This window comes from Syngnathus acus, chromosome 2 (assembly GCF_901709675.1).
Source record: "Syngnathus acus chromosome 2, fSynAcu1.2, whole genome shotgun sequence".
Taxonomy (NCBI): domain Eukaryota; kingdom Metazoa; phylum Chordata; class Actinopteri; order Syngnathiformes; family Syngnathidae; genus Syngnathus; species Syngnathus acus.
This window is the reverse complement of record NC_051088.1, coordinates 13,439,644-13,464,743: the sequence shown is the minus strand read 5'-3', so window position 1 is coordinate 13,464,743 and position 25,100 is coordinate 13,439,644. Positions and strand designations below refer to the sequence as shown.

At 41.9% G+C, this 25,100-nt stretch overlaps 1 protein-coding gene across 1 annotated transcript in view; it reads left to right on the top strand.

Moving 5' to 3' along the window:
* The window catches only part of LOC119119173 (cadherin-4-like), a 155,234-nt gene that overhangs the window by 117,281 nt on the left and 12,853 nt on the right, over positions 1 to 25,100 (top strand). Inside the window, exons 6-11 of the mRNA XM_037245690.1 lie at positions 2,635 to 2,790; positions 5,244 to 5,388; positions 7,047 to 7,219; positions 11,757 to 11,894; positions 17,523 to 17,708; positions 21,464 to 21,720. Coding sequence (XP_037101585.1) covers positions 2,635 to 2,790; positions 5,244 to 5,388; positions 7,047 to 7,219; positions 11,757 to 11,894; positions 17,523 to 17,708; positions 21,464 to 21,720 — 1,055 coding nt within the window. The remainder of the gene's footprint in view (positions 1 to 2,634; positions 2,791 to 5,243; positions 5,389 to 7,046; positions 7,220 to 11,756; positions 11,895 to 17,522; positions 17,709 to 21,463; positions 21,721 to 25,100) is intronic.

Sequence of the window (25,100 nt, the reverse complement as noted above, 5' to 3'; positions counted from 1 at the left end):
AAATAAATCCTCTCCAAACATTGCATCTTGTGAAGGGTGCACTTGAGAGCAGGGCAGCCCTCCTGTGACTTGTTGTCCAATATCTGTCGCGTATTTCATGTGTCTGTCAGGCTTTAACATCCCGTTGAGGAAAACATATTCATCTGTTTGTTCCTGTCGGGGTCCATATTTTGTAGTAGTGTTGCGTTTTAGAGCCGTGTGAGGTCTGACTCTCAGCTCCGTATGACTTTGTTGTCTGCGAGTGACAGATTGTCTCACCAAACACCAGATTGGCTCTGGTGTCATTCTCCGAAACTAGACCGCAACAGCCGATCGGCCTCGTCATAACAAAACGGCGTGCCCGTCTTTGCTTTGTTGTCTTTTCATTCCTCAGTCTGTCTGCTATCTAATGCCGATTGACGGTACTGTTTCTTCCAGTACATGATTACGCAAGAGCAATAAAACAATTGTTTGCATTAATATCATTATTTGAGAATAATTAGCCATGAAATGTTCAAGAAATGTCAGCTTTGTGTTTTGGCTAAATGTGTGAAATCCGAACACCCACCGTGCCTTTAGGATGCCAAATGGATGGACAACACACATATAATTGAGGAATTATCCATCCATCCGTTATATGAACTGCTAATGATAATTGACTGAGGGCATCATTCCCACAGAGACGTTGAATTGAGTGTCTAGATATTTCCCACACAACCCAAAATGAGATAATGAATTGAAATGATGTCCCGCTAGCTGCAATTTTCAGAGATGACTGATAAGGTGCTACAACTAACTTGCTTTGACGTTTATTATTTGAACACAGTAGCATGCAAAGGACATGGGCGAAAGAAATATTTTGATGGCCCTGTATAAAAAAAAAACATTGTCAAAAAAACAACAACAATGGAACATGTTACAATCCCAACCCCAAACAAGAGCGCTTGAAAACAAGAGTAAAATCAAAAGGAACAGGAAAACCCCCAATGGAATTCAGGACTGCCATCACCTCCTATCTGGGCAAAATTTATTCTGTACTGCCGAAGCTAACGGACTGAAGTAATTTCATTTTTCATGCATGCTGTCTGTTCTCACAGAGACCTGAAGCAAAGCAAGTGAAAGTGATGAGAGAGCACAGCATAGGGGAGAGATCAGACGAAATGGGCGGAGGACCACTGAGCCAGAGTAAAGAGTCGGGAAGGAGGGGGGGAGAGAAAAGTGTCGAGACAAGGCGAGGGGAGGAGAAACAGGGGTTGAGCCACAAGCCTTTAAACGTATGGAAGTGCGATAATTGCTTTTATCTTCAAATGGGACTCGCAAGGAAGCCAGAGTTGGCTCTCTGGCCTGTTCTTTGTCTCCTGGTGGATTGAATTACCCTTGAGGATGAATTAAGTATCTCTCTAACAATCAATCTGTCTACAGTAAGTGAGGAGGGTGCACATTTCAGGGTTGAACTGGCTGTTTGTCAATTATCAAGGGTGCAGAAAACAGCCCATACACACCGGCACAATTAGCACCGACGGGATATTGTGACAGCTCCTTATCGTCTCCTTCTGCACCGTGCTGATATTTCACCTTGGGTTGATCGGAGGCACAACTCGAGTTGCTGGCGATGAGAAGATGATAGGCAGTGTCTGTGATGGTGACAGGTATTTTTTGCTCCAGCGTGGAGAAGCAGGATGACACCTGTCTTGTACGGGAACATCCTTCCCATGGCCTTATTAGTTGCTCGGGCTCCTTCTGGGCAACGGCACGTCGTTCCCGGTGTGGCAGACGAGAGGCTAAATTGGTTGCTCTTGTGATGAAAGACAACTTCAACGTCTTCTCTGAAGTGCGTTATTGATTTGGGAAAAAGGCTCACCGGTTTTCTGTACTTGTGTGATCACAAGCCCGCTGCACTTACCTGTGTGTAACAATCTATACTCTCTTCTACATTAATATGTTCACACCTGGTATTTACTTTCCATGTTTCTGCCTATTCTCACAAGGGATTTTACAATCTATTCTCAGCCTTGTCCTCAACATCATCTCATCTCAGTTTTGTTTTTAGCATTTAGCCTACGTTTTACGATGGGCTTCGCCAAGACGCTCAAATGACTTTGCAGCACATTCAAACGACGTTGCAGTGCAGTTGAATGACGCAGCCCAGTCAAAAATGTTTATTTCACATTGGCAATTCCACGCTTCTGTCCTTTTCCAGCCATCCTTGTCCATCTAATATTTTTCCCAGTATGGTACCCTGTAGTCTGAAATTAACAGTAAATATATGTTGATTTCTTCTTTTTCTTTCAAAATATTGAAATAAATTTTTTGTTGCAAACAGATTGATCCCTGCGGCAGCACTAACGGAGTCCTTGAGCATGCCATGACTTGAAATGCTACTTTGTGATAAATATGTGTGCACGTCAACATAACAGTGCTTTTTTTCCCGCGAGTGCTTTCTGTGAATAATATCCAATATGAGGTTGCCAAGAATCACAGTGCAAGGACAGACTTAGGAAACTTAGAGGCCATAGATCACAAGCTTGCCTTTGAATAATAAACACCTCACAAAGTTGCGCATATCGCACCAAAAGAAGTGGTAACCGCATGTGTCGTAATATTCTCTCTAAATGTTATTTATTATGTATTATTTTTTTGCTTGTGATGCCACAGATTCGTTCAGACCAGGATCAAGATATCTCCATTCGATACAGCATCACTGGGATGGGAGCTGATCAGCCACCTAATGAGGTCTTCAACATCGACCCTGTGCTTGGAAAAATGTTTGTCACCAAACCTCTGGATAGAGAACAGCGGTCGTCATATCATGTGAGTCCATCTAATCACACACAAGCACACACTCAACAGCCTGATAAATATTTGTCAAGATTTGAACCCAGCTACATCGTACCGTCATAAAATAGTAATCGATTCATGTGGTTAAGCACAGATGCATTGGCTTTTATGTTCCAGGTATCAAAATTAATGTTAGCTCTTATCACATCCATATTATAGACTCGTTAACCAAGCAGCCCTGACCTATTTAATTAGAAATGATTCCCAAAAGAAGCTCCAATCAATGAGCTTGATTTGCTGAGGCAAAGACTCCCTTTCGGTTGTTGAGAAAGCGGCCGTTGTGAACTATGACTGCATGGTGAGACACAATAAAGATCTGTGTATTTTTATCTTGTGTTGACTTCTTACACTAGTTGCTGAAAGAGCTACAGTTCTACAAGTTACACATATTTAATACGGTCAAAAAACTGATTGACTGTAGTTGATCTGTTTAACAAAATTTCATTTAAAAGATGGGGAAAAGAAATCTTATGTATTTTGTTAAAAAAACAGATTAAAACCATGCCACCGCATACATTCTTAAGAAATTCTTTTTCTGTAGTTATATCTATCACAATGTCTCCAAATACAAGACACTGTCCATTCTGCTTTTTCTCCTCATGTGTGTCATGATGACAACTATAATGTGTATCCAGAATTAGATTTACTCTTCTTTAAAAGAGAAGTTAACCTAAATAAATGTTGTATGTGCGCCAAATTGTTGAAAAAAAGAAGTTGAATTCTGCCTGTTTAATTCATACTTCACAAATTAAACATTAATCAGAACACTGTGTTTTGAATAGTCGGGCTGCACAGAACATTATCACAAAGAAACGTTTAGGCTTGAATTCCCCTTTTAAAAATAATTGCAATCTCCAACTCTCCGTACTATTGGATTAAGAGTGCGCTCGCATGTGGGCTGGTGGGAGGAAAGTGGTCAGAGATAAAGGACCTGGCTCTCAGCCGCCGAGATGGGATGGCAGTGCATGGACAGATCAGACAATGTAGAGAAGAGAGTAAAGTTAAATTAACCTCCAGGAGACCTGGAGATGCAATTTCAGTGGAGGTGGAGAATAGAAGCAAATGGTGACGAGGAGAGGACGGGCCCTACTGGAGACGATCATCTCTTATAGTAGAAGAATCCTGCTGCGGATGTATTCTATATTCTGCTGCGATGAGCCTTCAGGCGAATTCACTTATCTGACTCTCATGTTTCTGTCGTAGCCAAAAAGCATATTCCCCATCAGCTAAGTTCAGATGAAAGAGTACCTCAATTCTCCATACACGACAGCGTAATTAAAAGTGATTTCACCGATTTTATTCCTTCTTCCCCTGAGCCTTCGCCGGTGTTGTAGCTTTCATTCCCCGAGTTTTACCTCCCGTTTGATAATTCCACCTTGCTGCATACGAGGGAGAGCCCTCGTATGCTGCACTGACGTTTTGATTTCTGAACTGACTTTTTGATTTCTGGCATTTTTAAAGAATGGATAAGGCACTTTTATTCGGCAGTATAAAAAAAACAAAAAAAACATCACATTGCATGGTATCAACTCAACATTGTTTCCAGCAGACTGGAATATCACTGAATAAGTCATGCCTGGAGATGCAAACAATCCCACTAAAGGTGAACCGAGTGAGTCCAGCTTTAGAAAGAACCACTTCAGTCCGTTAAGTAGACCTTCACCTATCATGCGGAGCGGGGGAAATCCTCCGATCCCAGTGTTCCCCTGATTATTCAGCTATCTACTCACGTTGCTATCCCTAACATTCCTCTTTTTGACTCGATTTCAGAGAAAGCAAAACTGTCAAAAAAGTATAGCATGTTTTGATTACTGGCGAAATCCACTTCCCTGATCCAAACACAGCTGAGGGGAATTTGTGATGAGCCAACTGTGTTTGTTATTCCAAGATGCAAACAGGCAGAGCACTGTTAGCCTTAAATGTGATCCTGACTCAGATTTACAGTTGCAGACACGGCTTCCAAAAGAAGACAGAGTCTTAGTATACTTTCTACTGAGATAACAACAACTTTTAGATATGAAGTCAGTAGACAACATATCATAGAGCAGGGGTGTCAAACTTATTTTTGTTGCGGGCAACATCTTAGTTATGGTTTTCCTCGAGGGGCCATTAATGACACACAACAGAATCCAGTAAATAAAAAAGTTCAACAATGTTCTAATTTATTTTGAATGTGTGATTGTAAACAAAAAAAAATGTTTTAACATCTCACTGTTATTTAAAGAGAAGAGAATTTACAGTTTTGATATTTTAACAAGAAACATTGAGTTGAAACATGATTTGCCTTTGCGGGCCACATAAAATGATGTGGTGGGCCGGATCTGGCCCACTGGCCTTTGGTTTGACACCTGTGTCATAGATCCTCGGCACGGGTAACTCCCAGCACATCGGCAATCATTGGTCTTGATTGAAACTTTGTCTTCTAGCTCCGAGCACATGCTGTGGACATGAACGGAAACAAGGTGGAGAACCCCATCGATCTGTATATCTTTGTCATCGACATGAACGACAACAGACCGGAGTTCAAGAACCAAGTCTACAATGGCTCTGTGGATGAAGGCTCACAACCAGGTACCAGTATGGCATCAAACAGTCAATCGAAGCATGATATCCATACTGAAGAATGTTTGCTGCTGACAATTTCTTCCTCTCGCATTCCAAAACACATAAATGCACTGAAGACTCTTTAATTTGTCTGTGTGCCATGTGATTGGCTGTCTTCAGTGCACGCCTCGCTTCAAAGTCAGCTGGGATAGGCGCTAGTTCACTCGTGACCCTAATGAGGACAAGCGGTATAAAAAATGGATGAACAGACATTGTGCTATATTATTATTATATATATATTATTATTATATATATATATATATTGCTCTCTTCCTCTCACTCTCTTGGTTTCCGTCTCTGCTGTGCAGCCAACAAGTCTATGTGGTGTGTGCGCCATTCAACGAAACAATAATCATACAACACGGAATTTTAGAATTTTTTTGTGCTCCAGTGGTTTCGGTGGAAGGCCAATTACAGACTTGAATTAGTTTGCAAATTAAAGAGTCATTACAGGGACTTAATCCTGTCAGGCACGGCTTAGGACGCCCGCACAAAGGGCTTGCGTTAAACCCCTTAAGAGTGCGGCTTAATGTAATTACCTCGCCAATGTGTGACGCATTCTTCATCTCCTTTCCATCTATCGCTTTATCTTCACAAGAAAAACGTAGGGTGAAGGACTGATTGTCCCTCCACATTAAACCAAATTGAGCAGGGGCCCATCCATTTTTTATTCTTCTTCATTCTTCACTCACCTCTTCTACTTCTTGCTGTGAGGCCTCCCCCTGGCCCCGTCATTTACAAATTGTTGCTTTGAAATGTAATGAAGTTTGAAATAGGAGCTGTGGTTGCAATTATCCTCGGACAGGGGCCGTCACTACTGCGATATCACTATCACTGTCAATTACAACTGGCCATGGGAGAAGCAGGCAGAAATGGAGATTGAGTGGTGGGGAGTAATCCTCCATGGTTACAGTATGTCAGAATTGTTGTGGAAGGTAAACAAACTATTTTTCCCCACTGAATGAATACTTTTAGGTAAAATAAACTAATGTTCATTCACTAGACAATCTTCCTCAACATTGAAAGGTGACCTGTAAACATTTACAGTTCAAGGTGTCACACTGCACTCGCTTGTTCTCTACAGTAAAATTTGACCCTTTGACCCATTTAAATTAAAAAAATGTAACCGTCAGAACCCTTTTACAATTCACAATTTAAGTTGTCTGAAAGTCAAAATATCACCACTCAAGATGATGAGCCTTGATGACTAATTTCAAGCAAAAAATCAATTCATTTTAACTGCCACACATTTTCAACTCGTTATTTTTAAGGTTCTGTGCGCGTGGTGATTTTTTCTTTTCTCAATGTTGTCTTTTGTATGTGAGACATAATAAAAACAAAGAAACAAAAACTCCCTCATTGGAAGTCGGCTAAGATAGGATCAGGAACAAAAACCTTAGTAATTATAATCATTCATTCATTGTCCATTTCTGGTATCTCAATGCTGACCTTTGCCGAAAGGTCATCCACAACATGCCCCGGTCGCGACTCGCCAGTCATTCGCTCTCACATTCACACCTATGTACAGTTCATCAATCATCTACGATAACTGCAATTTTTTTTTCACATTGTTCCCCATTGTATATTTCATAAATCATTCACACAATTTTATGCGTCTCCATCAGGCGCCGACGTAATGCACCTGTCTGCCTTCGATGCCGATGACAACACGACGGCCAATGGAATGGTGCGCTATCGAATACTGTCCCAGACACCGCACAGTCCCATTCCAAATATGTTCACCATCAATGCTGAGACTGGGCATATTACGATCGTGACGCCTGGTCTCGATCGAGAGGTACGTATTCTACCAAAAAACTGTTGACTTCTTTTTTTCTTATTTATTTTATTTATTTATAGTGATAATGCATTCTCAAAATAAATAGCTTATACAGTAGATTTACTCCAAGGAATCTTTTTTTTTTGCAATGCCCAATGAGTCATATTTTTTAACCTCTTCAAATGTTGAATAATCATTGTTCCATATCTTCAAAATAAGAAGTTACTTGATTGCCTCGCCCCTAATCAGTGATTGCTTTGCAAGAATTGTGTCTTTTGCAAGGTCAATATAGTTAACAAGAGTCACTCGATGGTATTCAGACCAAAGACTCAACCTCAAGTATTCGGACATGATTTCTTTATATTCACCAATCAATATGCGATTGAAATGTAAATTTTTCTTTATTTTAAAATCTTCACCATGGTGATGACGATGATGAAATTATTGCATTCCTCATTCAGGAATTACTCTGCATCAGGGCCATACTGGTACCAAAATTCGGCCTAGAAATATTCAAAGGCGAGGATGTGTGTGCGTGCGTGTATGTACCGTAATTTTCGGACTATAAGTCGCACCGGAGTATAAGTCACACCAGCCATAAAATGCCCAGAAAAGTGAAAAAAAAACATATATATGTATATAAGTCGCTCCTGAGTATAAGTCGCCCCCCCACCCAAACTATGAAAAAAAACCACGACTTATAGTCCGAAAATTACGGTATGTATGTGTGTGTGTGTGTGTGTGTGTGTGTATATATATATATATATATATATTATTTGTATTTTATATATATTATTTATATTTTATCTATATATTTTTTTAAGCCAAATGTTTACTTTCTCTGCACCATGTATCTTCTTTAATTTCATGTTACCAAAGCAACCACATCTTTAGAATGTAAGCAACTTACCATAAAACACAGTCTATAATACGCTCAAATTGCTGACCCTTGGAATTTAGCCATTTCTATAGTCTACAGCAGTTTCTGCACTTCACACTTTGGCACAGAGGTCCTTATTATCAATTGGTTGGCACAATTGTCTTGTGAATTTAAATGTCATTCAGCACGTGCCCGTGTGTGCGTGCGTGCGTGCGTGCGTGCGTGCGTGCGTGCGTGCGTGCGTGCGTGCGTGCGTGCGTGCGTGCGTGCGTGCGTGCGTGCGTGCGATCTGGTGATCGCGGTGGCCATTAAACTGGCCCTTGTTGACCTATCCGTCTATGCAGTGATTAATTTTATGCTGCAATAATTTTTTAAAACAAACTGAGGACTATGGTTAACGAAGCAACGAATAAGCAGCAAGTGAAGGTGACTGTGCCTTGGATATTATCTGTGGAAACTCACACAGGAATTTGATGATAGACGACTGTGGATTTTATAGTTCCGAAAATATTGCAAATGAATTTCACTTACTGGAAATCGATGTATTTTTCTTCAAAAGCTTGTGATATATGAATGCCATATTTTTTTTACATCGAAACCCCTCCAAGATGTTAAACGACATGTGACTGCAAATTTTAAATGCACTGAGGAGAGTGATAGGGAGGAAATCTTTAAAAATGTGGATCAACCCCAAAATGTAATATTCTTCCCTGGCCCGTGGCACACATCACAATATTTTCTGCAAATTATTATGGAGTAATCCCAAAAGCTGTCCAAAAGTCAAGACACATTTTATAACCCCACACATGCAGTTTGTCCGCACTTTTTTCTGAATACTGTTCTTCTCCAGTCAAATTGCTTGCGGAGCCATGAAAAGTTGTGACAAGATGTTTATTTTGGTGTTTGAGACTGTGAGACTCGTGGCGGTGACTTAGCCGTGAGACAGATCCTCCTCCCTACCTGTCACCACTGACAGACCTATTAACGACACATCACGCTACAGACGGCCACTCTTGAGTCTGTGTCTCATGCATGTACGGTAAGGATAGAGCGCGAATAGTGGAGAAGGAATGCCCTTGACATCTGTCTGTCTGCAAAAAAACAACAACATGTAATGACAACATCTAAACTTGATAAATGACACACCAGAAGATGCTGGAGGGAAAAGAAGAGGAAATGAAAGACCCCGGCTTTAAAGTCGAGAGTAGATTTGGGGTAAATTTTAGATATTGAAGATAGGAACGTAATATGCATCCAGCAGGATGGGAGCCGGACACGGGGTGAAAATATCTCCGCTGATAGAGCCTGCATAACCTATTGTGTAACCACAAACCTCCTGCATCCAGTTGTTGTTTCACCATCCTAACCCCCATTGAGTAGTTCTGCTTGAAGGATACACAACTTTATCTTTTTGCCATCTTTTTGAATGAGTTGAATTGAATTCAGAGCGGAGTTACTTGAAGCTATTGACTTTTTCTAGCATCATGCATCAAGTATTCGCAGAAGCACACAAACACTTTTCTGAAGTGCAATTTAATCAAAGCAAACAGTACAAATAGTTCATTCATGAAGTGAAACCCGTAGAGACAGACAGGCATCATGTCAAGAAACGTTTGAATCAGGTTTAGAGCCTTTGCAACATTCAGAGAACCTCTCAATTGTTTTTCTAGCTCGTGGGCTTCCTGTGTTACATGACCAAGATGGCTGCTTTTGACAGAAGCAGCAAATACACTTTACTTTCAAAATTAAACTTCTTTCGCACTCTATTGAGCAATATTTTCTTTTATTTTCAGTGTCTCTATGAGATGGTTGAGGACAAATGAACATGATTCATGAACAAAAATCCTTGAATGTCTGAAAAGAAATTGTGAAGCTTCAAGCTACAGCGAGTTCGTGCTATTCATGTGTTCTAAACTGGTATTGCAAAAATCCACAAGTAATTGAAAAATCTTGATTTATTGCGTTCATAGTAAGCTTTAACCTCTGCTGTATACCTTTTCCTCTGAAAGGTTGAAAAAGGCAAACATTACTGGACATTGTGACTCACACAGAGGAGCCAAGGAACATTTATTTGGATTTTAGCTACTTTGGCCATTTTGTGTTGAACATTATACAAGTCAGTCAAGTTCTTTCTTAGATTAGGACAATTTTCCATAAAAGCTTGAATAAAATTTGTTGTAAAAAAACTTTGGAAATTTGAAATTCACGATAATGGCCTTTGTTGAACATATAATGTGTGCACCGAAGTAATTTTGAAAACTCATTTATTAACAGGCGCTTGGTTGCATATATACACGTATAATTCAGTTGCTATATGAATTACAATCCTGTTTTCTCTCCTCCAGCAATTTCTTTTTCGAGCAGATGAGAATTCTCCCAACCTGCAAGGGAAAGAAAAATCCCCATCTTCAAACCATAAACTTCACAACACACCGGTCCACTTACTTCAGCCCCTTGAAACCGTGAAACTTTCTGTGCTTCCTTTTCCCCTTTCTCTCGATTCGTTGTTTGGGATTTTAGACTCTACAAAAACAACAACAACAAAAACCAAGCAACAAAAAAAAACACACACAGGCTTCTATTTTTGGAAATCCCCATACCCTGTGCTTCAACTTTATCCCCTACTGCTTCTTACCCTCCACGACTGTGTACTTTCCTTGTGAAATGTCTCGTCCTGCTTTCCAAACTCCCACACTGAATCTCTTCTAAAAGTCTCCAATGGTCTGCCTTGGACCTTTAAAAGCATGTTGACAGTAATAGACCGCAGTCCTCCAGAGAAGGCTGAGGTTGCTGCACTGTTGTTGCTATGCTGAGAGGTTCAGAGGAGCTCGACATAATAACTCCCTTGTCTAATTAGTGTGAGTGCTGTGTACATGCCGTACGCTGGCTGATGGGACAATCAAGCACACACCACCACTAAACAAGACTCGCAAAGAAGAGATATGTGTGTGCGGGCATGTTTGTGAGTGGTGTGTTTATGCACGTGAGGTAATGAGGGTGCGTGTGTAAAGTTCAGCATCTTGTCTAGCGGCAAAAGCAAAAGCCCGAAAGAAGCTGTCTAACCTTCCTGATGTGGCGTCATGGCCTAATTGGGATATTTACTTCGTAATTAGCAGGTTAGAGAGACACTGGAAATGTAATTTGGAATTTCAGTGACAAGACACATTATCCAGTCGGTCGTGGGGCTCCATCTTTCCCGCAGCCCATTAACTGCACCGTGGGACAGTAGGAAAGACAGAGGGGGGAGGGGGGATATAGAAGAAGAACGGTTGGCAAGGCAGGGAGGGGGCTGCACATGCAGACGTTCACAAAATAGCTCTCATACAAAACTACAACAGCCACATTTTTCATCTTCCAGTTAAGTGACATTGTGTCATTCAAGATGTGAACGAGCATTTATCATTCCTAATTCTATTGCTCCACAGATCGTCTATTAATCTTCGCCTGATGTAGCCGTCTCTCCGCATCTGCCCGTCAGTGACACTGAATTTGGCGATGTCTCTGATAACAATATTGTGAGAAGACAGCTTGTAGATTGCATGAAGCCAAGTTTAGGAGGTTACAATACCGTCAGATGAAAAGCCTGTCATTGAGAGTTTTAAACACGGCCAAGTTATTTGTGTACCTCAAACTGAACACTAAGCACACTGTTGTCCTTTATTTTCACCTTCACAGAAAGTGTCCCAGTATACGATCATCGTTCAAGCCACAGACATGGAGGGCAACCTGAATTTTGGTCTCTCAAACACGGCCACCGCCATCATTACTGTCACCGACATAAACGACAACCCGCCCATGTTGACCTCCAGGACGGTGAGTTGCAGACTTCTGTTTGAAAGCAACTTTTTAAGAAAACTCAAGGATTTCTAGGTGCGCCTTATAATCCGAAAATCACGTTAAATGGAAATTATTTTTTGAAAGTGTTATGTTCCTACTAACAACCAAATAGTTTATATAAGCAAACATGTCATAACAGTTGGAGTTCATTTTCAGAACACGTCATGAATGTCATTGAATATTTCCGAAGAGCATCCACAAAAAAATTATCACAAAGTGGTTACGTCGTGTTCATGGACTGTTGTTTTGAAAATCAGCGGGGAGCATCAAGCAGATGGTCAGGAGAATGACAATGAGAAAATCGGGAAGACAGTTATTGTAGTGTATTAAGTGGAACAAGTACTATTTTCTCATTTCCTGAGGAAATCACACGTGCACACACATAAGGAAATGACTAATCCATATCATTGATTTTCATCACTACAAACACGGAGCCTGAAAAATGGTTAATGATTGTTGTCATAATAGTGATATTTAGAATAATGAACACATTAGACAAAGATGAAAGTTAAAAATGAAAAGTCTAAAGTAAAGTCCGTGTTGTGATGTAATATATCATATCGGCTTTGGGTGGGAGGGGTGATTAGAAGCAGCCTGGGTGTCAGTCCAGCTGAACCATCAATTATTTACGAATAAAAAACAAGAGATTTAGGGTTATTAAAAAGTGTGGTTCACTTTATCATGCTGTCTTTTGTGTTGTGCAAAAATCAATATTTAGTGGGGCTCTATGCTAATGTCTGGTCAAGAGCTGGAAAGCGTAACCGATCGTACGTGTTGATTTTGATTGAACGTTACAAGTGTTGTGTCAAAGACGCAAAGATGATTTGCTGCAGTGGACCGAGTCTGTCTCTCATGTGCGGAGAAGTGAGCAATGGGCCAGTTGGGCTTATAAGGCGATAAGCTTGGCGGTATCAAGCAGCTCTTTGAGGTGATCACTCAGGATGTAGCATTAGCATTTAACCCCCAAGGCTGTTAACAATGTGCAAGCATGTGTCAGACATAAAGGAAATGTTCGGCAAGACGGTAGCTGAATTTAAAAATAAAATAAAACATGCACGGAGAACATGATAAGTAGGGAGTTGACTTAGACTTAGACTTAGACTTAGACAGAACTTTATTGTCATTTTGTCAACACTAGGTGTGTACAAAACGAAATTTCGTTGCATACGGCTTTCAGCAATGTAGAGGTATTTCGGCTGGTTAAAAAAAAGTGACATTCTATATAAAAATATGAAATAAGATAATTATAAAGTACAAGGTGCAGCAGTGATAAAGTATGTGAACAGTGCAGGAGACAAAAACAGTATTTACAAGTGTGCAGAGGAGTGCTACGTTTGAATGTTCAACAGTCTGACGACAGCAGGGAAAAAACTATTGCAGAACCTGGTGGACCTGCAGCGGATGCTGCGAAACCTCTTCCCAGAGGGCAGCAGGGAGAACAGTCCATGGTGGGGGTGTGATGGGTCACTGATAATATTTCGGGCTCGGGACACGCAGCGCTGGGATGACAAGTCCTGAATGGAGGGAAGAGGAGCCCCGATGATCCTCTCTGCTGTCATCACCACTCTCCTCAGGTTCTTCCAATCGGAGGCGCTGCAACCTCCACACCACACCGAGAGACAGCTTGTCAGAATGCTCTCTATGGTGCTTCGGTAGAACGTCCTCATGATGGGTGGGGGCAGGTGGGCTCTCCTCATCCTCCGCAGGAAGTACAAGCGCTTCTGTGCCCTCTTGACCAGTGTTGTGGTGTTCACAGTCCAGGTGAGGTCGTCTGTGATGTGGACTCCCAGGAATTTAGTGCTGCTGACCACCTCCACAGCTGAGCTGTTGATGATCAGTGGAGCGTGGTGAGGCTGGTTCTTCCTGAAGTCGACGATGATCTCCTTCGTCTTCTCCACATTCAGGATCAGAATATTTCCTCTGCACCAGCCCACCAACTGCTCCACCTCCTCTCTGTAGTCCAGGTCGTTGTTGTCCCTGATGAGGCCCACCACCGTTGTGTCGTCTGCAAACTTCACGATGTGATTGGTGGTGAACCTGGGGGCGCAGTCGTGTGTCATCAGGGTGAACAGCAGGGGGCTCAGGACGCAGCCCTGAGGGGAGCCTGTGCTGAGGGTGATGACATCGGAGGTGTTCTGTCCGACCCGGACTGACTGAGGTCTGTTGGTGAGGAAGTCTAGCAGCCAGTTCCGAAGGGGGGTGCTGAAGCCCAGGTGTTCCAGTTTTTCCACCAGATGTTGTGGAATGATGGTGTTAAACGCTGAGCTGAAGTCCAGGAACAGCAACCGCACGTGGGTGTTCCTCTCCTCCAGGTGAGCCAGGCTCAGGTGAAGAACGGAGGAGATGGCATCCTCAGTGGAGCGGTTCTGCCGGTAGGCAAACTGGAACGGATCGAATGTTGGGGGGAGTCTGGAGACGATGTGATCTTTGAGCAGCCTTTCGAAGCACTTCATCATGATGGGAGTCAGTGCCACAGGTCTGTAGTCATTCCATGAGGTGATTTGAGGTTTCTTCGGCACCGGAATGATGGAGGCAGCCTTGAAGCACACTGGCACTTTGGCTTGGTCCAGCGAGATGTTAAAAATGTCTGTGATGACACCAGCCAGCTGGCCTGCACATTCCTTGAACACCCGCCCAGGTATGTTGTCGGGGCCTGGGGCCTTACGTGGGTTGACTCTTCTCAGAGTCTTCCACACGTCGGCTGAGTCAAGGCAGAGGACCTCCTCTTCCTGGTGGGGAACAGTTTTAACTGCCGGAGTGCTGTTTAGTGCCTCAAAACGCCCAAAGAAGTTATTTAGACCATTTAGGAAGTCAGCATCAACCTCACCCACCGGGGGGGAGGGTGAGTTGTAGTCCGTGATCGCCCGTATGCCTTGCCACATACTCCTGGTGTTATTGGCGTCGTGGAAAAAATCCTGAATTTTCCGACTGTGGCTTCGCTTCGCTAGCCTGATGGCACGGTTCAAGTTGGCTCTCGCTGTCCTCAGTGCCTCCTTGTCGCCAGACTTGAAGGCTGAGTTCCGTGCTCGTAGCATATGACGTACATCCTCAGTCATCCAGGGTCGTTGGTTGGCTCGGGTGATGATGTTCTTAGTGGTGCTGACGTCCTCGGAGCATTTGTTGATGTAGGCTGACACAGTCATGGCGTACTCATCAATGTTGATCTGATTGTCATATGTTGCTGCTGATTTGAACATGTCCCAGTCAGAGCACTCAAAGCAGTTGAGTGGACCACCGTGTTGTGGTTTCCAAAAGATGGTCAAAGGAAAAAAAGTGATGTGAATGACAAATTATTCCATCTCAGGAGCTATTTTATTTCTTTCCCAGCAGTCGTAAATTAGAAGCCCAGGTCTGGAAACCCTCCTGTCCCTACATAAAGTGCCTACTGTGACGGCGGGTGCATTGATATTGGTGGCCAGTAAAAGATTAGTACTCTCTAACTTTTGCTTTTAGTGCATCTCAATCATTGCCAAACAGCAAAGTTATTGCCATCATGGTTACTGATGATCAAATTTAGCCGAGGTTAGTGAGCAGAGCAATTTCTCCCAATCGAATCGTAAATCAGCCCTTTTTGGATGGTAGCTTTGCATAAAAGTCATTTGGTTGAGAAGGCAAAGCATTATGCAAATATTTAGTGTCTGCTATAAACGCCACAGGTCTTGCAAAACATCGTTTGCCAACCTTTAATAAGCCAAGGTACACGTTTGAAAAATATCACGGTGCATATCTGGAAAGAAATGTTATGTGGATACATTACACAGGTTAATTGTACCTTTTGCCATCTAATGTGAAAAATTGTAATTGTTCAGCTCATATAACACAACAAAAATACAGTATATTTCTAAATAATACCATTTTGAACATTGGTACTATTTCGAAAAATCTATATCTTGACACTGGGTAATTTCCAACCAATCTGGCCTGTCGTCCAACTTTTGCCCAAAGTTTGGTGGACTTCAGCTCACCACAGCCCTGAAGAGAATAAATGATTTAAAAATAGTATGGATGTGTGGGAACTACTTGTTTGTTTATGCAGACAGTGCACTATCATCCCAATGTACAAAAATACAACTGATATTTTTTTTTGTGCTGAAACAGCACTTTAAGTTGGAACATCTTTAGTGAATAAATTATTGACATTTAAGGCAACACTATGGCTTTGCAAGTTGTTTGCCCCTAAACAATCTGCTAAGTTGCTTTTACTTATTTTTTTAAGTTAAGGGAGACAATGCAAGGGACAAAATCACAATTCCACTCAGCAAAACTTGAAATACTTGTCAAATTTAAATTTTATTGAAGTTTATTGCCTTGAAATTTTAAGTTGACTCGCCTTCTTTTTTTTTTTTTTTTTTTTACAGTGCATGAGTGCAAAATTGAGTGTTAAACATTTTATTACCTTTGACAGTTGGGCTAATTTTGACTCATTTCCCTTATTTCCCAGTATAATTTCTTTATGCAAACAATAAATCAATTAAATCCTCATTTTGCTTCAACTGTAAATGAAGCAGTCAGTCTTTGAGCGGCAAAGCTTTGTTGAATAATTGTTATTGTCAATCTTTGAATTGTGAGTGAAAATATATGTTAACTTGACGACCCATCTTTTATCATGCTGACATCACACTAATTTAGATATCACATATAGATACTCAGAGTCGGTGAAGCCAGATTTAGATTTTGGGAATCATTGAACCAAAACAAGAATACACACAATAGCTTCTCTGTCAAGCTGCTCCTTATTTCATAGCAGCAGTTGGAAAGGACCACCCGGACCTGTGTGTTGTCTTAAGAATGTCATCAAGTCGCCGAACAGCTTTTCAGACACAGGCCCCTAATCCAGCCACAGCTGTCAGCTGTTTGCTGCTAGATGCGAAAGGTTGTGTCGGGTATTACGACCCGTTGGAGTGTTTGGTCTGGGGCTTTGCTCTTTGATATCATACACTCCCATAAGCGGCTCAGTGGCTTCAACCATGTCTGTTACCCATGGTGACGCCGAGACGCTTCATGCTTGTTGCTTCCAGATGAGTCAACGCGAGTACGTAATCACCCGTCGACCATGCACCATCACCTCAGAGTTTTCGCGTTGCCGTTCATCTTTATCCCCCAACTTTGGTCAATCCCCACCGTGACAGACATCTGACAGACAGCAGCTCACTCGTCATCAGGCTTATCAGGACATAGCACGTGTTAGCACAGCGAGGAGACAACTAAAAGCCACTCATTTACGCTCAAACAGATGTTCTACCCCCCTCCACCGGTGGCTCCTCTTGGCTGTCTCCACTTCCTCTTCTTTTCTGACTTTCAAAGGGAGAGGACATTAAATGTGCATGAATGAGAACAAGGAGTGCAGAAAAGAAGGAAACTTTCAGACAATGTGCATTTGTGTTTAGCGTTCATTTGCGGCTCAGCGGTAGCAAAAGTAAAGTTATTAAACGTACTCCACCTGGAAAGCTGAAAGGACGTCACTTAAGAGAAATGGCAGACAGAAATGTTTTGAACAAATTGCCGCACCTCAACAGCTCAACATATCCCGCAAGGACATTTGTCAAAATAAATTGATTTGGAAGCAACATTTTTCAAGGTAACATTTATTTCCCTCCCCTGCAGTTTTCCGGTGAGGTTCCTGAGAACCGGGTGGATGTGGTGGTGGCTAACCTAACGGTGATCGATGCCGACCAACCGCATTCCCCCAACTGGAATGCTATTTACAGGATCATCAGTGGCGATCCATCCGGGCACTTCACCATTCGCACTGACCCCGTAACCAATGATGGCATGGTGACTGTGGTAAAGGTAAGCCAATCCCTTATCTTTATCTAAACGTTAGTTCGAGTGTGATCAAACAATAGTAATCAAACACAGAACCTTTACGAGGGCCAGTTTGCAGTCTTTGCCTTTGGAATGACCCTCCTTGTCCAAAATGAAGGATTGGAAGTCCTTTTGAAAAACTCCCACGCTCATACCTTTACACAATGGCTGCCAGGACCACTGTAGCAATAAGCTATTGATTTCCCAATTACGGAGGCGGCAGCTTTAGACGCTTATAATGGGATACCTGCTGTAGTGAACGACAGAAACAAGAATGATTTGTCTTGTTGCTGTGTTCAGCCGATCGGACGAAGGTTGGCCCAGCTTGTTTAACCCATTTACTATGAAGGCAACAAAAAAAAAAATCATTACAGTGTGTACATGCGTGTGCTGACGACGTGTGTGTGTTGCTCTATGAGCAACTGTATGTATTTTCTTGAAATAGCTTCTTTATGTCGCATGAGTTCCGCAAATCTCATCTCCTATCTGACAATAATGCTTAAGAAATAACAATAGCCATTGTATGAAATTCCCACAGGACCCTGAATCGTGCACATTGGCATTTTGCTTCTCTTCATTATCTAGATGAGTGCCTTTCATTGTCCATTCCGTGCATTCCCTGATGTAAAATTCAGCAGGCGGCCGAGTAGCCGCGAGCTTCCGTAGAGACCCACGGGATATTATCAGAAAATCATAAATGAAGAGACAGTACTCCCCTTGGGAATGACAAGAAATAGACTGCCGCATAAGGTAAACAGCGAGTCACTCCAGGGAACAGCAAGCGGAATGGGTCACATCAGACATCAATGTGATAGGTAGAGTCGAGACATCATAAGAGGCCCTCTTATTTTTGCCAGTGTGCTGCTCGCGCATAAGAATTCACCGCAAGCAGGTACGCACAATCTCCCTCAGGGCACCTCGGCTCATCTGTAAACAATGGCTAAGGTCTTAACCATGGCTTGTCACATTTACACAGCTCTCGGGGGAGATGATGAGAAGGCGTTCGCATATCGGGGTGTGGATAATAGGTTTGGAAAAAGACAAACGTGAAAATAATAATGTTTGGAAATACACAAACACGGGAGTCTTGATCGCAGTGAGTCATTAAGATATGTAAATCGTAGATGATGATAAACACAAAAGATGACAGAGGTTGGGGGGAGGAGTAGTCAAGTGAAGCGAGGACACAATTAGGAGGAGCCAGGATCCTTGTGTGGAATGGTGGAAGTAAGAGAGATTACTGGTTAGGTGAGGGGATTTTTTTGCAAAACAAGGGATTGAGTGGGGGGGTGTCAGGAGCTTGGATAGATTAAGCTTTTTGATGTGTTTTTTTTTTTTGAAGAATGTGAATTAAGGCTAAATAACAAAGTAAATACTTTAAAACAAAGAAATCTTATTGGGCCTCTGGAAATCAGGGGTTTCGGGCAATTGCCTCACATTTTATGAGGCAATCCACACGAATAATAATTACATTAACCTGACCCAAAAGTCAGAGTGCATATTAAAACTTTTAATTTAAAAGTATCTGAAAATATTCTATTGAAGACCGACAATGTTTTAGAAATTGAGGCTTTAATAACAATATATAGACCATTCATTTCAATTTAAAATAGCTAGATAGGCAAAATAAAAAAAAAACAATGAAGCAACAACAAATTTGACCCTGTATTAAATAAAAGTTTTTCTGACTTGCATATTGTTGAACAGTGTGGATTTGATTGAAGCATAATTAAAAGCTTTGTAAACAAATGTTTCAATTAAGGTCAAAATTAAAATACAGGCTAATCTGGTTCATATACTGTATATTTTTATATATTTGTGTGCGTGTGTGCTTTCACTTTTGTGCTGAACACAACTAGCGGCAGATGAAAGCGCTGGCCTTTAAATTTGCTCCAGTATGCCACAGAGGTCGGACACTACCACCAACCCGTGTTTGTATATTTCCTAGGTGCAAACAAGTACACAAACACATTTTGAGGTGATGTCAACCCAGAAGCTTTATTAGAACGCTAAATACCACAGCCTCTGTGTCATCTCAAATCACCATACAGATGTTGTAAGTCATTAGCATCACCGTCACACAACGCAGATATTAGCCTTGCAGCGGTAATCATCATTCGCCTGTTTAGACGAAGCATCACTCTACCAACAAGGTGCGCATTGATCTCATTTCTATTTACTTGTCTCCTTCTGGCGATGAAAACTACACATGAAATCTTCATTAGGAGAAAACATAAATGTCATAAGCTTCTCTTGAGCATATGTGTGCATCATTGCGAGTACAAATAGTCAAATATGTACTTCCGCATGTGTGTCACACGTCAATGGTCAAATGTCTGTCTGTTAGAAACCTTTAGTTGCTTGTTCAAACTTATACAGTTTGGAGTTAACAAGCTTGTACGTGAATGTCATCATACGCGCTGCAATTATGACATCTACTATGATTAATGGAGTATTTTGAACAGAGAGCTTGGTTATTTATGATTATATTATTGTTTTTGTATTGTTTTGTGCACAGCATGTTGGTACAGCTGCGACTGTTGCGAATTGAGAGTTAATCACAAGTGTCTCAAAGGAGCCACAGTTGACAAAGCTGGATAGTATAAGCAGTAAAAAATGGATGGATGGATGGACGGACGGACGGACGGACGGATGGATGGATGGATGATGGATGGACAGGCGGACGGATGGATGGACGGATGGATGGATGGACTGTTAGAGATTATATTTTTACCGCGGTTTTAAAATTGCTTGAGAATAAATCTTTAATGTTTGATCATTTCAGCTAATACACGAACATTCGCAGGGTTTAGAGACCAATATATGTGAATAGAAGATTGTTCAAAATTGCTAATATTGTTTCAAATTAAATATACTTTAAAATCATGCTCAAATGAGTCGGCTGCTTCCAACTGATCAACTGCAAACTTCCACCACTGCCAATGGCAATCCTGACCGTTCTTTGCATCATCTTGAGAAGCATGCCATGCTGCTCTCTCCAGCGTCGACCCCGCAAAGCACCTTACCTGCTTGTCTTGCCGCTACTGAAATCTTCCAACACGCTGCCGTTCGCTGTCAAGCCAGCTGGCTATCAGCTGTAACATGATGCCTTAGGAGGAGGGTGTTTTGGCAGCCATCTTAAGGTGTGAGGGAAGAATATGGCAATAGATGAATAGGTATGTTTTTCAGCAAACCATTTTAGTTTGTGAGTAGGTGAGTTCACAAAAGTTTTTTTGCACATCGTGAGGGTTTATTGCGTTAGAATTAATGAAATAATGAGCAGTACAATAATCTTGATAATCAATTAAACATCCATCCATCCATTTTCTATACCGCTTGTCCCCACCGGGGTCGAGGGCGTGCTGGAGCCTATCCCAGCAGTCATCAGGCATTAGACACCCTGAATCGGTTGCCAGCCAATCACAGGGCACACAGAGACGAACAACCATCCGCACTCACACCTTGGGGCAATTTGGAGTGCTCAATCGGCCTACCAAGCATGTTTTTGAGATGTGGGAGGAAACCGGAGTGCCTGGAGAAAACCCACGCGGGCACGGGGAGAACATGCAAACACCACACAGGGAGGGCCAGAGGTGGAATCCAACCCGCACCGAGAGGCCCATGAATAAAACATTTTGATAAAATGTTGTTATTTATGTTCATTGACACCCTTACATTAAAGAAATGATGAAAATATTGCAAAAAACAAACAACAACTTGTGTTGTGCTCTTTCTTCTAGGCGGTCGACTTTGAGATGAACCGAGCTTTCATGTTGACAGTTGTGGTGTCCAACCAGGCCCATCTGGCTAGTGGGATCCAGTCCTCCTTTCAGTCCACAGCAGGTGTAACCATATCTGTGCAGGATGTCAACGAAGCCCCTTACTTTCCCACTAATCCGAAACACATCCGATTTGCGGAGGGCGTTCCGGCCGGCACGAGTCTGACAACCTTTTCGGCCACAGATCCCGACCGACTGCAGATGCAGCAAACAATCAGGTACAATCCATCCAATTATAGAAAGGTAGTTGGGATCATTTTGTAACAAAAATGAATCAAACAAACTGCAGAACGCTGACAGAAAATGACCTTGAAAAAGACATTTAGCATTTAGGTTTCACATTATGAGCAGCCATCTTGTGAAAATCTCCCCTATGCAATAGCGCCAGGCCAAAAAGCCTCACTGCTAGTAGTTTGGGGTTAGAGTTCAACAAGGGGACTATATTTAAGGTATCATCCATCTCTCTGAGACAACCATGCAGAGTTTATGAGCCAATGGAGAATCCTGAGTCGGGATGCTCTGAAGGTTAATAGGAAGTAATAGCCGCTGGGCTAATTGGATGTGTGTGGGTGCCTGTGTGTTTGCTCTTTAGGTTGTCCATAGAGCATACACACACACACACACAGTGAGGTGGAATGAAAGCGGTAAAAATAGGCAGAAGGGAAAGTAAAAGAAGTTATTGGTTTGAGCCCTAACAGTTGACACAGCATGTGTCCACCTACAGTGGTCTTTTTTTTGTGCTCAACTTCTCTCTATGATAATGTCAAGCAATAAACATTCATCTTGCTAAGCCAAATTTAGTCCAGATTGCATTATCAGTTTATATTGACCTCACAAATTCTAATGTCGTGCAATATTTGCCTAGTATGAATACCTCACAGAGCTGCAGAACTGCATAATGTGCCTTTATGCTACGTAGTCACTTTATAGGGGCTCCTCAATTGTGATCTTTTCCTGGCATGTTCTCGTGCAGCAGTAACGTTGATGAAGAATAATTTCGCCCCTCTCTGACTGGCATACTTTTTTATAATTTTTTTATAGGAAAACAACATGTTTTGCAAATTTCATGGAAGATGATTTCAGGCTACACTAAAATTCTGCGAATTACCAAAGTCGTCAGCTTTTTATTTTTTCATTGAAAGTCTAACAGCACTTGATGGGATAGAGAAAGCAAATAAAATGTACCAGAAAGTAGCACACTACAAAGCAGTTTAGAGATTTTTAGAAACAATCTGATAAAAACAAGATGATTTCAGGCTACACTAAAATTCTGCGAATTACCAAAGTCGTCAGCTTTTTATTTTTTCATTGAAAGTCTAACAGCACTTGATGGGATAGAGAAAGCAAATAAACTGTACCAGAAAGTAGCACACTACAAAGCAGTTTAGAGATTTTTAGAAACAATCTGATAAAAACAATATTAAATGTTAAATTTATGATGTGACATTTTGTTTCACACCACGCATAATCTGTAAAGTCAAATTGGTCTTGAGATTTTGTTCTTTCTACAGCTACAAAATGTTGTTCTGTTAAACCTTTGTTCTGCTATCTAAGAAAATTCCACTCGTCCATTTTCTAGCACTGCGTGTCATGATAATGAATTGTATTTGTATCTCAGCACTCTCAAAGCGCTTTAGAGTAAAATATGTTTTAAAAAGAAGAAGAATGGCTGGCATAAGGCTTTTGTAAAAAGAATTCTTAAGATCTTGTTGAAAGGCATCAGTAGAATGCGGGGCCCTCGGGCGGTCGGGAGGGCGTTTCGCAGTGTGGGAGCTGCAAAAGAGAAAGCCCGATCGCCCATGGTGTACAAAGATCTTAGTTTTGGGGGCTTGGAGGATGTTTGTTGTTGCAAAGCGGAGGATTTGTGAGGAGGACTTTGAGGTTCTAGGAGGCGTGTCCGTGAATGCACTGGTGGGTGAGGAAGGAAACTCAATTTAGAGAAATAATTCAGGATGGGGGTGATGTTGCCATCATCAGGATCCTGGCCGCACTAACGTATTGGAGCCTCTGGATGTGCTTATTTGGAATCCAGAAGAGGAGTGTGTTGCAGTAGTCTTACCTAGAGGGGATGGATGACGATGTGGATGAACTTCTCTGCTTCAGCCAGGGCCAGTGAAGGATGCAGTTTCGCAATGCTCCTGTAATTCTATCGTGAACTTTTGTGGAGGGTATTTAATGCGTAAAAAGTGAGATGGGAGTCTTGTCAAAAGGAAGATGAGTTGGCCAGAGATAATACTGGGAATGGTAGAAGAGCGCAGCTGGTGTGGTGTGCTTAAAGCTGTTTAATTCAGGGGAGTTAAGCTTCGTCTACAATGCAGAAGAGGTGGGGGATAGTCATTATATATAGCTGCGTGTCGCAAGCATAATAATATTAGGAAACCTCATATCTGCTGATGAGCTTGCCCAAGGGGAGCAGATAGAAAGGGAAGAGGATGGGGCACAGCATTGAACCCTGAGGCACACCCCAGGTGACATTGTGTTTCTGGAGCCTAATATAGCTGAGACAAACAATTATTCACATTTACACTTTTGGATAATATGTGACAGGAAATATGAGGATCCACAGAAATCAGCTAGAAATATCAAAAATGAGTTTTGAACCCTTTTGACTGTTAGACATGCTATGCTCATGCATCACCGTGCTGCCACTAGAAAACTTTGATGTTTCATTACACAGCTGATCTGCGTATGCATCAAACAGCAAGCCGACCATGACACACACTTGAAGCATTTCGTATAATGTGTGATTCATAATACGCGTCTGCATACGACAAAGCACTCAATGTCTCAGTCAGTGGAAGATACATGAGACAAAAAGAGGATTTAAAAGGTGTTGAAAGAGCTCAAGGTAAAGCGGAATACAGGTTGATCGAGGGAATGAGAAGCCAGTCGAGCATGGTAGCTGACTCTGGGTCAAGGTTTGAACTTGACAGGTGCTGATCAAAGAAGAGACATGCTGACAGCATCCTGTTGGGGATGGGAGGAAGGCAGTGTGGACTGTACTTGGCAGGAGCGTGCGTATGGCATCATGCATCACTTGTCAGACACCGAACTAGTGAGGTCGAGACACGGGACCAGAGACACGGGCATAAATGATTACCCAAACCACGTTGGCTAAGCTGGAGGCATACATTTTTCATCCTCTGGGTCAGGGGTTTGAAAAATAAATGTCAGGTTTCCTCCTGCTGCTTGCTAAGATCACTCGGCTGCCAGGACTAATCATATCATAAGCAGCATACCAAGCAAGTCCCAAATGAGAGAAACCTCCAGGTGGACAGAATTTCTATTCTCCTGCAGAACACTTGGCCATGGCTTTTTGTGGACACTTTCCGACATTGCAGATCAGTCGTTGTCGTGTGTTGTCAGAGTTAAAGTTGTAGTTTGGAGTCAGTTTTGATCTTCTTTTTTTTTTATCACATTTCTGTTGGGAATGTTTTATTTCTTTGCAAAATAAAAAAGATGTAAAATTATGAAATACCAGCAAGCACCATATTTTTAGCGTCTCAATCATGATCTTGAAATCATCCTCACATTTGCTCTTGCACTTGTCTGCTGTTGAGTTTATAATTACGGTCTGTTCAATACGAACAATTGTTTC